This window comes from Balaenoptera musculus, chromosome 15 (genome assembly GCF_009873245.2).
Source record: "Balaenoptera musculus isolate JJ_BM4_2016_0621 chromosome 15, mBalMus1.pri.v3, whole genome shotgun sequence".
Classification (NCBI taxonomy): Eukaryota; Metazoa; Chordata; class Mammalia; order Artiodactyla; family Balaenopteridae; genus Balaenoptera; species Balaenoptera musculus.
In genome coordinates this window covers 61,495,164-61,509,039 of record NC_045799.1, presented here as the reverse complement: position 1 = coordinate 61,509,039, position 13,876 = coordinate 61,495,164, and the positions used below count along the sequence as shown (strand labels likewise).

The 13,876-nt window shown below is 52.8% G+C and overlaps 1 protein-coding gene and 1 long non-coding RNA gene across 2 annotated transcripts; one reads left to right on the top strand and one right to left on the bottom strand.

The window, feature by feature from the left end:
- Nucleotides 1-293: 293 nt before the first annotated feature.
- Nucleotides 294-13,208, bottom strand: LOC118881226. The gene is made up of 3 exons (XR_005016474.1): nucleotides 12,926-13,208; nucleotides 2,047-2,168; nucleotides 294-333 (listed from the first exon to the last, which is right to left on the bottom strand). It is a non-coding gene; the product is annotated as an uncharacterized LOC118881226 (long non-coding RNA).
- On the top strand, nucleotides 473-2,039 carry LOC118881225 (cytochrome c oxidase subunit 7C, mitochondrial-like). Its single transcript, XM_036825901.1, has one exon. It carries the CDS (start codon nucleotides 1,032-1,034, stop codon nucleotides 1,287-1,289), a length of 258 nt encoding a protein of 85 aa, XP_036681796.1. The 5' UTR covers nucleotides 473-1,031; the 3' UTR covers nucleotides 1,290-2,039.
- Nucleotides 13,209-13,876: the final 668 nt, after the last annotated feature.

The window sequence follows — 13,876 nt, the reverse complement described above, 5'->3', positions numbered from 1 at the left end:
TATTTTTGGCTGCGTTGGGTCTTTGTTGCTGAGCGCGGGCTTTCTCTAGTTGTGGCGAGCGGGGGCTACTCTTCCTTGTGGTGCCTTCTCTTGTTGCGGAGCACAGGCTTTAGGCACGTGAGTTTCAGTAGTTGTGATGCGCGGGCTCAGTAGTTGTGGCTCGCTGGCTCGAGAGTGCAAGCTCAGTAGCTGTGGTGACAGGCTTAGTTGCTCTGCGGCACGTGGGATCTTCCTGGACCAGGGCTCGAACCCCTGTCCCCTGCATTGTCAGGCAGATTCTTAACCACTGTGCCCAGGGAAGCCCAGCATGGATGAAGCTTGAGGACACAAATGCTGAGTGAAAGAAGCCAGTAACAAAGGATCACATACTGTATGATTCCATTGGTAGGAAATATGCACAACAGGCAAATCTACAGAGACAGAAAGTAGATTAGTGATTGTTTAGGGGTGGGGACTGGGGGAGGGACTGGAAGATTGGGGTGGGGGGGTGATGTTAAAGGGTATGGGGGTTTCTTTCTGAGGGGATAGAAATGTTTTAAAATTGATTGTGATGATGGTCGCACAACTCTGTGAATATACTCAAAGCCATTGAGTTGTGGACTTGAAATGGGTGAATTACATGGTAAATGAATTATATCTCAATAAAACTGTTGGGGGAAAAAGTCATGTCCTCCCTCCGACCCCCTTCTCCTGCCAGGAATCCTTAGGCTCCAGCCTCCTGCCTTTGGGAAATCTCTCTCTCCTCCACCCTCTCTCTGCACGTGTGTGCGTGCGCACACACACACACACACACACACACACACACACACTTTCCATCTCCCGTTCTCGTTACCTTCTTCTGCCTTAAGACATTTTTCACTCTATTGCCATTCCCACCAACTACAGAGAAGTGCCTTCCCCAAAGAGAAGTTCCTTCCACAGCCAAAGTGCCCCATAGAGGTATTTTCCTAAACACTTTGCTCTTTAAAAGTTACTCACCTCCCTTTCGGTCCTTGCACGCAGGGGAACAAGGTCGTGAGGAAAGGAGCACGATGTGTGCTGCCTCTACTTCTTACGCCTTCGGTTTCTGCGCCTTTCACAGGGCTTCCAACAGCGCTATGTTGGGACAAAGCATCCAGAGGTTCACAACCTCTGTGGTCTGTAGGAGCCACTGTGAGGAGGGTCCAGGGAAGAGTTTACCATTTTCAGTGGAAAACAAGTGGTGGTCACTAGCTATGGTGACTTTGTACTTTGGGTCTGGATTTGCTGCACCTTTCTATATAGTAAGACACCAACTGCTTAAAAAATAATCCATGAGACAGATACAAAGAGGAGCATTTTAAGTGTGCAGTCTCTTTGAAAAAATGATCAAACTCTTGAACTCAGCATCCTAGATATGTTTGTAAATAAACTTAAGGCATAAAAAAGTTACTCACTTGACAGCTATTAAAATTACGATTTTAAAGTCCCCGTGGTGATCTATCATGGCAGTCACTAACAAGTCCTAATAGTTGTAAATTCCAAGAGCTTCATAATCCCAAGGAAAGCGTGGCCAACTCAACTTCTCCCAAGCCCCACTGGTCTCTGTTCTGAAACGTAACTCAGTCACCTCACAGGTGGGGAGAGAGGGTGAGGAAGTTGGTTGCCAGGGCCAGGTTCTTGCAGGTTTTGGGGTCTGGAACAGGGTGGGCAAACTACAGCCTGTGGGCCAAAATCAGCCCACTTCCTGATTTTGTAAATAAAGTTTTATTGGAACACACAGCCACATCCATTCATTTACTTAATGTCTCTGGTTGGCTTCTTGTTACAACAGCAGAGTGGAGTAGCTGTGACAGGGACTGTATGGTCTGCAAAGTCTAAAAATATTTAGTATCTGGCCCTTTCCAGAAAAGGTTTGCTGACCCCTGACATGGAAGATACAGGCTTGAACTCCAGCTCATCACATGCTGGGTGTGTGACCTTGGACAAGTCAGTTCCTCTCTTTAAGCTTGTTTCCTCATCAGAAAACCAGAGGCAGTAACAGTGCCTCCCTTATATGTTGCTTGTGCAATGAAAATGACTTCATACCTGTAAAGTGCTTACTTCGTATAAAACACTCAATATATGTTGGTGGTTACGATGTTATTTAGAAAATGAGGGCAGTAACTCCTACTTCGTATGGTAGTTATGTGAAGCGATGGAGATCAAGCCTGTGAAAACAGTTGGCCAAAAACACATTTATTATTGTTATAAATATCTTAAAGGCTTTTGAGAGGATTCTTTGCTTCTTAGTAAAGCTAAGTAACTTTTTTGGGGGAGCAAATTTGGAACTGTGAGAATGTAGAAAAACTCTAATTTCAGAGGAAAAGAGGACCCTTAACCCCCAAATCCAAACTCTCTCATTTAGCAGTCCAGGAAACTGTACCCCCTGATCCTCAGCTGGGACTTGAACCTGCCCAGAACTCAAGTACTCTTTTGGCTGAGCTCGGCATCTTCCCCAATAACAGGTGCTCAGGAATCCAGGCCTGCATGTCTTTAAACACTTGTGTTGCCTCTGAGGTCCCCACCAGAACCTGTTTAAACAGTAATCTGCTACGAGGTATTGGCATGCAGGTTTGCGGCCTGGGTTTGCAGCCAGGGGAGGGAAGAGACCTTTGTCTCCACACCCTTCAGGGGATTGTCCAGAAGCCAGCTGAGGATAGCCACCATTGATGACCTGCTTTCCTGGACGGTGTTATTTAAATCCGGTTTAGTTCGGGAGATACGGCAGCCTCCCATTCATTTGCTTTGTTTCACAGTGATTAACTGAGCAGCTAATACATGCCAGGCCCTAGGGATACAGCAATGAATGATTCACCCCCTGCCCTTGGCAACTGCCCCCCTTCCTTCTGACGGGGGCAACTGACAATCAAATAGGCATCTGGGCAATTTGGCCCCATAATAAGTCCTGTATTCTCCCCAGGATTTCAGTCCCACACTAAATACTGTACCAATGAATTGGAAAACCACTCTGGGCCAGCTGTACGATAGATGGATGGTAGGAGTTAAGAGTGCCAGCTCTGGAGTAAGTCAGATCTGGGCAGGACTGGCTCTGTAATTTGTTAAATGAAAACGTGGGCACCTTGTTCAAAAATTATTCAAAATTTCAGGATGACAACAGCAGAGCATGGAACTATGCAGGGCGCACACTGTGAGGCTGGCCCTGCCCCTGGGGTCAAACTGCTTTCCAGCTGGGTATCATTGGACACATCTCTTCACCTGTCTGAGCCTCCATTTCCCCACGTGAACAAAGAGATGCTAAGGCCAATGTGAGGCCTGGTTGTGGCTAGTAAGTGAGATGAGGCAGGTACAGCGCTGAGCAGGGAGGGCAGGCTCAGCAATGATTACTGCTGTTCTCAGCCTGCAGTGACGGCTGCATTTCATCCTATGAGAAGAGCGCGCATTTATGATTCTTAGATAATAGCTAAGACTTAGACAGCAGATGGTTGATGCCAGACACAGTCTTAAGTTCTTTACGGATGTTCATTTCATCCTCATTACAACCCTATCATGTAGAGATGGGGAAATTGAGGCCCAAAAAGGAGAGGGAACTTGCCTGTGATCTCACACCAGTCAGTGGAAAAATCCAGATTCAAATATGGGACATCTGGTCCCTGCGTCTGTGTTCTCAACCGACTACGTGTCCCAGGAGTCGACACATCCCTGACACGCACACTTGCATACACACGCATGTACACACGTACCTTCTCTGAGATGCTACCACGAAGCGTACAGTGTGGAATTGTCCCCATAAGATGGGATTCTTTCTCTCTCTTTTTAAAATAATTAATTAATTTATTTATTTTTCGGCTGTGTTGGGTCTTTGTTGCGGCACGTGGGCTTTCTCTAGTTGCGGTGAGTGGGAGCTACTCTTCGTTGCGGTGCGCGGGCTTCTCTTTGCGGTGGCTTCTCTCGTTGCGGAGCACAGGCTCTAGGTGCACAGGCTTCAGTAGTTGTGGCGCATGGGCTTAGTAGTTGTGGCTCACAGGCTCAGTTGCTCCACGGCATGTGGGATCTTCCCAGACCAGGGATTGAACCCCTGTCCCCTGCATTGGCAGGTGGATTCTTATCACTGTGCCACCAGGGAAGTCCCTTTTTCTCTCTTTACTTTCTCTTTTGTCTGTCCCCTGCGACTCAACTTGGAGCCCCATGAGGGCAGGCACGGTCTTGCTTCCTGCTGTACCTCTGGCACCTGGCACGGTGCTGAGCACACAGTAGGCCCTCAATAGACATGTGCCAGTGAAGGCAGGTGGGAAGCAGGCATCCAGCCAGAGCACTCTGATCCAGAATCAACAGACGCAGTTCCTAGAACCTCAAGGCTGCGGCCTTAAGAACTTGTTTGGGGGCGATCTCGTGGCTAGAGGAACCATTTCATCCCCTCCTGGCTTTTCTCACTTGGGGTCCTCTCACTGTGCAAGGCAAGGGGGTGAGAGGCATTTAAGGGGTGCCCTAGGGCCCAGCCCCCATCCTGGCAGGCTGCAGGGCGAGGGCACGGGTTGTGCTCTGGCAGCTGGGCCACAGCTGTCTGCCAGCCTCTCGGTGCCTGCCCCAGCTGGCCAGCTGGGCCCTGATGCCACCCCCCACCCCATGACACAGCAGAAAGTGAAACCAGAGCCCGCCCCTGCTGGCTGGGACCCAGTGCTTGCTGTTTCCCCATCCCAGGGGGTGGGTGGGGAGCTGATGCCCAGGCCTGGCACCAGGTGGCCTGTCCAAGGAATACCCCTCCAGGCCAAGGGTGCCACTGTGCCCCCTGCCCATCCCAGGGCCTCCGGTGCCCACTGCCTTCTGAGCCGTGCCCTGTTTGTGAACCATCATAGCTGCTCAGTTGAGTCCCATTGACCCCTGATCTTCACACTGCTCTGAGACAGGGGGTTAATTATTCTCCCCATTTCACTGAGAAAACTGAGGCTCAGAGAGGTGCCTCGGCCAGGAAGGAGGGTGCTGGAGCAGCAGGATCTTAAAATAAAAGACAAATCAGAGCTATGGGTGGGCATAGGGGCAGAGATCCAAGGGGTCTCAGTGGTGTTGGCGAGCAGGGCAGGAGTTGGGGTGGGGGGGAGAAGACACATGACCCCCAGGCTGTCACAGGTCGAGCCCCCTGCAGATTGGAATTGGCAACCTACCCCTCCCCACACCAACTCCATGGGTGCAGAAAATCCCTAAGACAAACAAGAATTCTTAAGAGATGGACTATGGGGAATTCCCTGGCTATCCAGTGGTTAGGACTCCGCGTCTCACTGCTGAGGGCTGGGTTCAGTCCCTGGTCGGGGAACTAAGATCCCAAAAGCCATGCCACGCGGCCAAAAAAATAAAAATAAAAATAAAGAGGTAGACTTTGAAACTTTAGAAAGTATCATCTTGAGTTCTGCCCCATCCTCAGGCCACCCGTACTCTACTTAATATTTTTCTTTCAAGCAACTCACCCTCTTTATCTTACATAAATTGATGTAAAAAAGAGCCCTTCTACCCCTACCCTAAACTGAAAGCCAACTGCTTGCCATAAGTAGAAATCTGCTGTACAAAGAAATACCGGTTAGAATAATTTACGTCTCTAGCCAGGTACCACTTAAAATCATGTGCATATCAGACTTGGGAAACTTCTATTCCAAAACACAGGTTTCCTACGTGAGGAAATGGAGGCCCAGAGAGGTTGAGTCACTTGCCTGGGGGTGACACTGCGAAAGAGTCACAGGGCTGGGGCTGCCTGATTCCATGATTCTAGAGACCTGTGCTTACTGCTGGGCTGTAGTCTCTGCTCCCGTCCGAGCTGTCTTAGCATACGAAGTGTGTAATAGTAAGTATCAGCACTAACACCTTCCACGTTTCATGCTTTGGCATCCCCACTTTCAAAGCACCTTCTGAGCTTGTCTATCCCTTGAACTCATGATAACGCTCTAGGTACGGGTGAGAACCCTTTCAGAACAGAGCATGGGGTGTTGCCCCTCCCTTGCCAGAGAAGGAAACCGAGGCAGAGAGTGGGGAAGTGGTCTGACTCAGGGAGCTGGTGAGCCAATCAGGACTGTCCAGAGCCCCTGCCAAGGTGAGGATCCCAGAGGCCCTGCTGGAAGGCCCAGGCTGAATGTGAATCGCCTCGTCAAACAGGTAACACTTGTTTCTTCCCCACTTTCCCCACCTCCCCCACCATGAACCCCCAGAGCAAACGCTGACAGCAGCGTCAGCTGCCCTGTTTCCCAAGCCTGATCTCCAACATTCGGCCCCTGGAGGGCAAAAAGCATGTTTCGGAACTGGTGTCTGCGGATGGCATCTTTTTATTTTTCATGGTGATCACCAGTTCTGAGCACGGTTGAGGGGAGCTCTACCAGGGACCAGAAGGGAAGGTTTGGGGGAACATCTTTGTCTCTTCTTTTAGTTGCTGGAGAAACTCAGCTGCCACGGCTGGCCCAGGGACCCCCGAGGAATACTGCAAGAGCAATAAGGATTTTTAGGGGCATTATGATAGCGGAATGGAAACACATCTGCCCCCAAAAGTCCCTCATTTTCCCTGCGGTAATGAACCAGCTGGGCAGGAAGTGGTGGCTCTCGGAACTCCAAGAGCCAAAACTAAAAGGGAAAAAATGTACAAAGTTAGAGCAAACTTTAAACAAGCCGACGCTTTCCTGGTGCACAGGCGGTGGCTCCACCCAGGCTCCCGAAAGGCTGATAATTGGCTAAATGTGTCTCCACACAGTGGCTTCAATATAGATGCGCCTCCTCTGTGCCCAGAAAACCAGGATCTGGAATCCCAGAGCAGGTGATGAGGATTAGTCCCTAAGGCCAGGTGACTCTCAAGGGCCAGTGCCATCTCCCCAAGACCCCGAATGATTATTCCAAACCCTTGTTAATAACCCAAGTGAATCACAGATCCTTCAATCCCTCCTTCCTCTGGAATGTGGGAAAGTTATCAACTTGGAAACCCGGATGAAAATATCTGGAAAGCAAGCAGCTGTTTCCAGGGCTGTATGAACAAGTGAAGGGCGAGAGCTTGGGTCGGGGAGCCTGGCGGTTATCACTGACGGGGCCAAAGGGGGAAAATCACAGCTAAGGTCCAGGGTGCCGACTCTCAGGTCCAGCCACTAACGACTGAGGATTAAGGAGTCAAGGGCAGGGGCTCCCCAGGGTGTGTGGCCTTCAAGGTCTCTGCAGACAAGACCCTCCCCCAAGCCAGCCAGCACCCTCCCGCCCGCCTTGAAAGGGTTAACACCTCCACCAATGCTGACACCCGAGGAGAAGGCTGCTCACTCAGCAAGCTGGCGTATCACACTGGGCCATCGCGGAAGAGAGGGGCTGAAAACAGCCTCTGTGAGTTCTGTGAATGGAAGCGGCCTTATCGCCATCAGAGTGAAAAACGGGGCAAAAAGCCTTCCCAACACAGAACCCGCGACCTGGGCGCTCGCTGGCTCCTCGGCACCTGTCGCGTGGCCCCGAAGCTCTGGCAGGGACTCCGGGCATCTGTGGCGCTGAGCACCCGGCCACCTCGGCCAGACCTGCGAGGGAGCGATTCTACACTTGCCATGTGACAGCCGGCAACCGGGCCTAGATCTCGCCTTTCAAGCAGCACCTAAAATATTCTCTGGGTGAACCTGAGGCTAAATATGGCCTGGCCTACGAGTCCCTGGTCTGGACCTTTTAATGCCACTCGAAGATACAATCAGGAACCCATGGGGCCTTTTGGTGGCCTGGAGTCCAGTTACTGAGGCCAAACGGGAGGCCCGTGGGCTTGGCTGACTCCGGGCTGGGTGCAACTTCCCCCAGAGGATGCGTCCCGGTGCCAAGGCTGAGCAGGCTTCTTTCCTGCATGTTTTATTCCGGAATGCCCACATGGTTCTCTCTCTCTGCCGGCCCCCAGGGTGGCCTAGATGTAGGTCTCCTCATCCACCTCCCTGGCCTTCCCTCCAGGCCCTCTGATGGCCTGCCAAAGCCTTCTCCCCACTTCCAGGCTGCAGCCTTCCCCCGTGGCCCGGGTTTTCCTTGCACCCTGATTGAAAGAAGAGGGCTCAGCTCCCCAGGTGGACGGGAGGCCACTGGCTGGAGAAGGCAGGTGAAAACACACACACACACACACACACACACACACACACACACACACACACACACACACACACACACACACACACACACACACACACACACACACACACACACACACACACACACACACACACACACACACACACACACACACACACACACACACACACACACACCCCTGCAGGGGGTAGATTGCACGGTAGCTTAGATGTGTCCCTGCTCTGTGGCTGGCCCCGTGCCACACCCCCTCGCCCCACCCCAAATGGCAGGATAGCAGCCCTGTTGCTGGAGGGCGGAGAGAGCTTCAGCCCCGGCTGCAAAATCACAGCTCTGCTCTGGAACCTGCTAGCCTGGTCTTAGCAAAGTTGGGTTCTGCCCTCACCGGAGGCCACGTGGTAACCGGGACAGTCAAGAGTCTCTGGGGAGGCTGCTCTCGGGAGCCTAACAACCCCCCCGCTCCCCCCCCGCTCCCTGCTTTTAGCCAAGAAATGCTGCGGGCCCCGAGGTCCCCAGGAGGAAAGACCCCACCCCCCCACCCCAGCACCTGTCTGGGGCTTGTTTGGGCTCTGGTGGTGGCTCCAAGGCCACGTTCAGGCCTGGGCTGGCAGCGGTCCAGGCTGTTTTGGGCAGAGATGCCAACAGACCCGGGCACTGATCTCACGCATGATTCCAACAAGAGAGCCTGGTTTTCTGCACGTCTCTCAGAAAACTTTCACACCACACTGCACAGCTACCTTAAGGCTCCTTTCCCCGCCTGGGCCAAATCCTCCAGCATAAGGCTAAATTTGCCTCCCTCTTCCCAGTCCCTTTTGACAATGGCTTTCTTGGGACACCAACATCAGTTTTCATTTTCTAGGTGTGTTTCCCTTTCATGCTAGTGGTGCAGCCTTTCCGGAGACACTGAGAAGGAGTTTGCTTTGTGGTTCCTTCAACTTGAATGTTTTATATAAGGAAGATGATGTAAAATCGGAGACTTGAAAGCTTTGTAAATATCTGCACACGCTCCCCCCCACCCCCCGTACAATGGAGGACGCTGGGAAAGCAGCCTCTGAGAACTGGGTGCTTTGGAAAGAGACCCCGAGGAGGTGTGGGGGGCTTGGGGTGACAGGGACCCCGAAGTCCCCTCCTTCCAAACTCTAACATGTACCCTTTTGCCTGAAAAGCCTGCATGGCTACTAGGCCTAAAATCTGTGATCGTTTTATATCACGTTCGCGTCGGTGTTTTTCTTCAGCGTTTACTTTCACCTTGTTCCAAATATAAGAAGCAAAAAGGACTTTACATTTTCCCAAGTTTGGGATGCTGGGCAAGAAAGAAAATGGATTATTTTGTTTGGGTATGCCCTTTCTGGCAAGTGGTTCTAAGGACCAAGTTTGCCTTCACTTTCATCAGACCCATTTCTAGCCTCATGCCTAAAATAGCCGTATTTACAATATCACAATTACAAGAGGCTGAGTTGCTCTACTATAAGGTAGCTGTAAGTTTATCTGGCAAGAATCGTCTTTCTGCTCTTAATATAAGTGGGTGGGAGGCTGGGAAGCAAGAAATAGAGGGAGTGCTCCCTTAGGGACTTTTCCAACTTTCATTGGTTTGGGTCAGAAACGCATGTTTTATTTTTAAGTAGGAGTTTCATTGCAGCCCCTCTCCTAAATATTTTACCCCCCCCCAGCTATTCCATATTCTTTCTGTTGAAACATTTTTTTCCCTGTGAGAGTCGGCTATGGCTTGTGTACTACTAAGACCGACATTCAAAGTTGCTTTTTTTTTTTTTTTAGAAATCCATCCACACTTCCTTGGAGGGAAAAGTAGCAACTGCTTCGTGAAATTTCACACAGAGGGGCAAAAGGAGAAAAGCCAAAATGTATTCAGCAGTTCCACAGCTGAGCTTTTTTTTTTCTTATTGGTTAGGGTCGGGGGGGAGGTGGGGGAGAGCAGTGGTCAGAATATGAAAAGAAGCTGTGATTCTTTGCTGAATTAGTGACCACTTCTCACTGCGAAGTACTGACTTACAATCTCTTCACCATACTACTTTGCCTGTTTTCCAGACTCAGGGGCAGGGGGAGTTTGCTAAATGTATTCATAATTACATGCACCCTTGCGGAGGGCCGAGTGTAAGCAGGGGCTGTGCTGTTTCGAATGCCTGAATTAAAGCAGCCCCCGGTTCACATTCAGCACTAAATTCTGATTTTCCACACTTGACAATTCAGTAATTTTAACATGCTGCTTCATCGCCACGATTATAGCTCAGTATCTTGGTGCGACATTTGGTGTTCCGGTCTCGTTAATTCACGTAAAACACCCTATTTGTAGAAGTATCATTAGAGGCTAATTTGGTGAGATATCCTTATTTAGCAAAGCAAATAGGACCTGACAGTCAGCTCTCTGGCGCTACGATGGGGGTGACGATTCAGCAATTCACAACGTGACAATTTCCCAACACCCAGCCACGCTGGGATTGTGGACTCCTGAAAATTGTGCTGTTTCATCGTGTCCCATAACAAAGGGAAAGAACTCTGAAAAGTAAAGACCTGTTTTTTGCCAAGGCCCCAGGAACGTGAATGTCACCAGTGTGTCTATGTGCCATGTCTATTCAACACGAATCTTCTATCAGGGACTTGGTGTTCCAGAGTTTTTCAGGTACAGCTCACTTTTCTCTATGCCCTGCCGTGAACACTTGATTGACATCCAGGTTTGCAAATAAATAAACTTAAGGTATGTGGATGTCTATATAGGTTACAACTGGAGGGTTAGGGGTGTGTGTGTGTGTGTGTGTAAATTAACAGAACTTAATAAGGTTAATGGGAGGGGCATATGTACCCCCGCCACCCTTGCCTTAGAGAATTCCCTGACGACAGATTATCCAGCGTTTCTTATAAAATGACTAAGATCAGCGTAGCAAAGAATTGCAAAGAAATACTGCGATTCCACGTGGGAGCAAGCACGCAAATCTAATGTAACTGCAATTCACGATGTCAGTGATGTTTGGTTTTTGAGGGTGTCAAATGGTTTGACACGACCCATATGTCACTCATTCCCTTAAAATCCTGTTTAAAACATCTCATTAAACCACTGGGGGGGGGGGGGAAAGTACTTTTGCCTTCTCATACCTTCTTGGCCTCCCAAAGAAAGGCCCTTGAAAACAGCAGGTTCAACAGACTGAGAACACATACACACACATATATAAGAATATCCCCCAGACGGCTTTTCAGTTTTACCAAAAGAAGCAAACCTCCCCCCTTTCCTCCGACCGACCTTCGGAGTGCAGCTAGCTCTCTGCCCCCTCCCCCCAGGGACTGCTGGGGCCTGAATCCCTCGCCGTTTATAATGACCCCAAAAGCGGGACTTTGTGGGCCAGTTGGATAAAACATAAACTCATCTCGCCCTCAAAACCCCGATTCTGGGACCACAGCCTCCAAAACCTCCTTTCTCCGGAAGGGTGTCCCCCTTCTCAGCTCACAGCACTGGGGCAGGCTGCCTTTGAGGTAGGATTTTGGAGAATCCTGGATAATTAAAGGAATCATTACTGGGTTTTCCTGCAGGAATGATGGGATGACAGTTCATCTCATCCAAAAGCCAGGGTTGCATGGTGGGGACGGAGGGCGTATTTGCCTGCCCCATGGGGGTATCTTTTCCCTCCCTTGCCCCCAGACCCATAGCTGGGCCTGACATCTTCCCAGGGAAGACGCTGAGCGTCCAAAATGGCCCTTAGGGGAGCGCAAAAGGAGTGCCTGGGGGGACTCCTGCAGTGCCCCACCCCCACCCCTTCCCAAATCCAGCTAAAGTTTAGTTATTTGTGCACTTAATTGTCTTATTAAAGTCAAATTTGCAGCTTGCCCAGACTGGAGGAAGTGATTTCCATCTTAATAGCTCAATTAGCCTCTGGGTTCTGGAAAGGCCACCCCGATACACACACCTTTTCTCCCCATTTTAAACCCCCTCCCTTTTTCACAACTTCTCCTAAAAATAAATTATAAATATGGATGTGTCCTCAGAGGATCTGAGCGGCACATTCCAACGCTCCCCACGGTGGGGCTTGGAAGCAGGAGAAACCAGAAACGCCACTCCCCCCCCTCCCCAGCCCCAAATCAAAAATGCCTTTTCCTTTTTTTCTCCTAACTTTTGCCAGAGCAACTTGGTGTGGTCTCGGGCCCTGACACCCCGATCCGCACCCCGGAACCTAGATTTTTTTTTTTTTTTTTACTCCTGTCCAGCGAAAGCTACAGCCAACGTGCTATGGCCGCCTACTCCTCGGAGGGAGGGGGCAGCCAACTTTACTTCGGGGAGGTGGTAACTCTCTGGGGACTGTGCTCCCGGCTGTTCCGGACGTCCCCAGGGCCCGGTCCCCGGAGGCTGGCGCTGGCCCCCCTGCCCGTGCCAGCGCGGCCCCGGGCGCACGTGGAGTGACGACGAGGTGCGGCGGGTGCGGACGCGCGAGCAGGGCGGCCTGCTCTCCGCGCGGCACTGATATCGGGGTCACGCAGCGAGTCAGTTTCCCGAACCGGCTTTCCGGGGTGGGGGCGGGGTGGTAGGCTTTCAACCCGCCTCGTTAATTTCCAAGCCCCGGCATTAGGGAGGTGGGGGGCTGCCTCGCCCCCATCCCACCTCCACGCCTAACACGCCCCTCTCGGGAGCCAGGGAGGGGTGAGGGGGGGAAGGAGCCCAGCCCCGCTGCCTCGGGGGGCGGCAGCGGCGGCGCTTCCCTCCCAGGCAAGCGTCTAGCGCCGGGTCCCGGGAGAGCCGCACGTTTCCCCCCCGCCGCCACCTCCCTCCCGGCTCGTGTCGCCACCCACCCCCCAGGCAGCCACCCCGCACCCCCTTCTGTCCCGGGGGCCTGGGCACCCACCTGCCGCGGCCCCCTGGACCGGGGGAGGGGTGCCGTGCAGGAAAAAGGGGGAGACTCACCGCCGCTGCCTCCTCCGGGGGTGCAGGGGGCCCCCCGGGGCTGCGCCTTCCAGGGCTCCCGGGAGGCGTGCTCGGGGTGGGGGGCGCCCCGCGGGCCCTGCAGCCTCCTCCTCGATTGGAGCCCAGCCTCAAATCCTTCACCGTGGGTGGGGGGGGGTTACTTCCAGAAAAAAATCCCCCCCTTACCCAGATCAGATCCAAGTGATGGGCAGGGGGCGTATAAAAGCCTTTTCTGCCGAGAGCGCGGAGCCGACGGGGCTGCACCCGGCCTCCACGGTCCGCTGCCGCCACAAAGCCGCGCCCCCGCTCCCCCCAACCCCGGCCCGGCCCCCACCCTCCCCCGCTCCCCACCCCCCCACGCCCTATGGCCGGCCCGGGGCGGGGGCTGGGCCGGCCCGGGGTTGGCCGCGCTGGGGAGGCGGCAGCGGCGGCTCAAGCGGCGGGGCGGCTCCTCCCCGGCCGGGGAGAGAGGGTGAGAGCCTGGAAGCCGAGCGCGCCCGCCTGCCCGGGGCGGGGGCTGCGGCGGGGCCAGGCGGGGCGGGGGGGGCTTCCTAGAAACCCTCGCCAAATATAGTCAGCGGATAGGGGCATTCCTAGAAATGCGGCGGCGACGTCAGCCTCGACCTATGGGGGCAGAGCCTGGGGTTCTCCAAACTCGGGGGGGGCGGCGGGGACGGGGAAGAGGGGAGATTCCCCACTTCCAATACCCCGGTGGCCCGGAGGAGGGAGCCTAGGCTGGGCCTCCCTCCTGGGGGGCGGACAGGATTCCTCCACATGCGCTCCAGGGATCCCTCAGCCGGGGGTGTCTGAATGGGGACGCATCTACTTAAGATTCCGACTCGCCCCCAGATCCGTCCCCCCCACTTTCGGAACACTCAGTGACAGTGCCAGCCGGCGCTTTTAGCCCTTCCTCCGATTTTTCTCACTCCTCCCTACCCCCTATGAACAAAC

Excerpts from the sequence above, each read along its gene's own strand:
- LOC118881225 (XM_036825901.1), top strand. The coding sequence starts at position 1,032 with ATGTGTGCTGCCTCTACTTCTTACGCCTTCGGTTTCTGCGCCTTTCAC.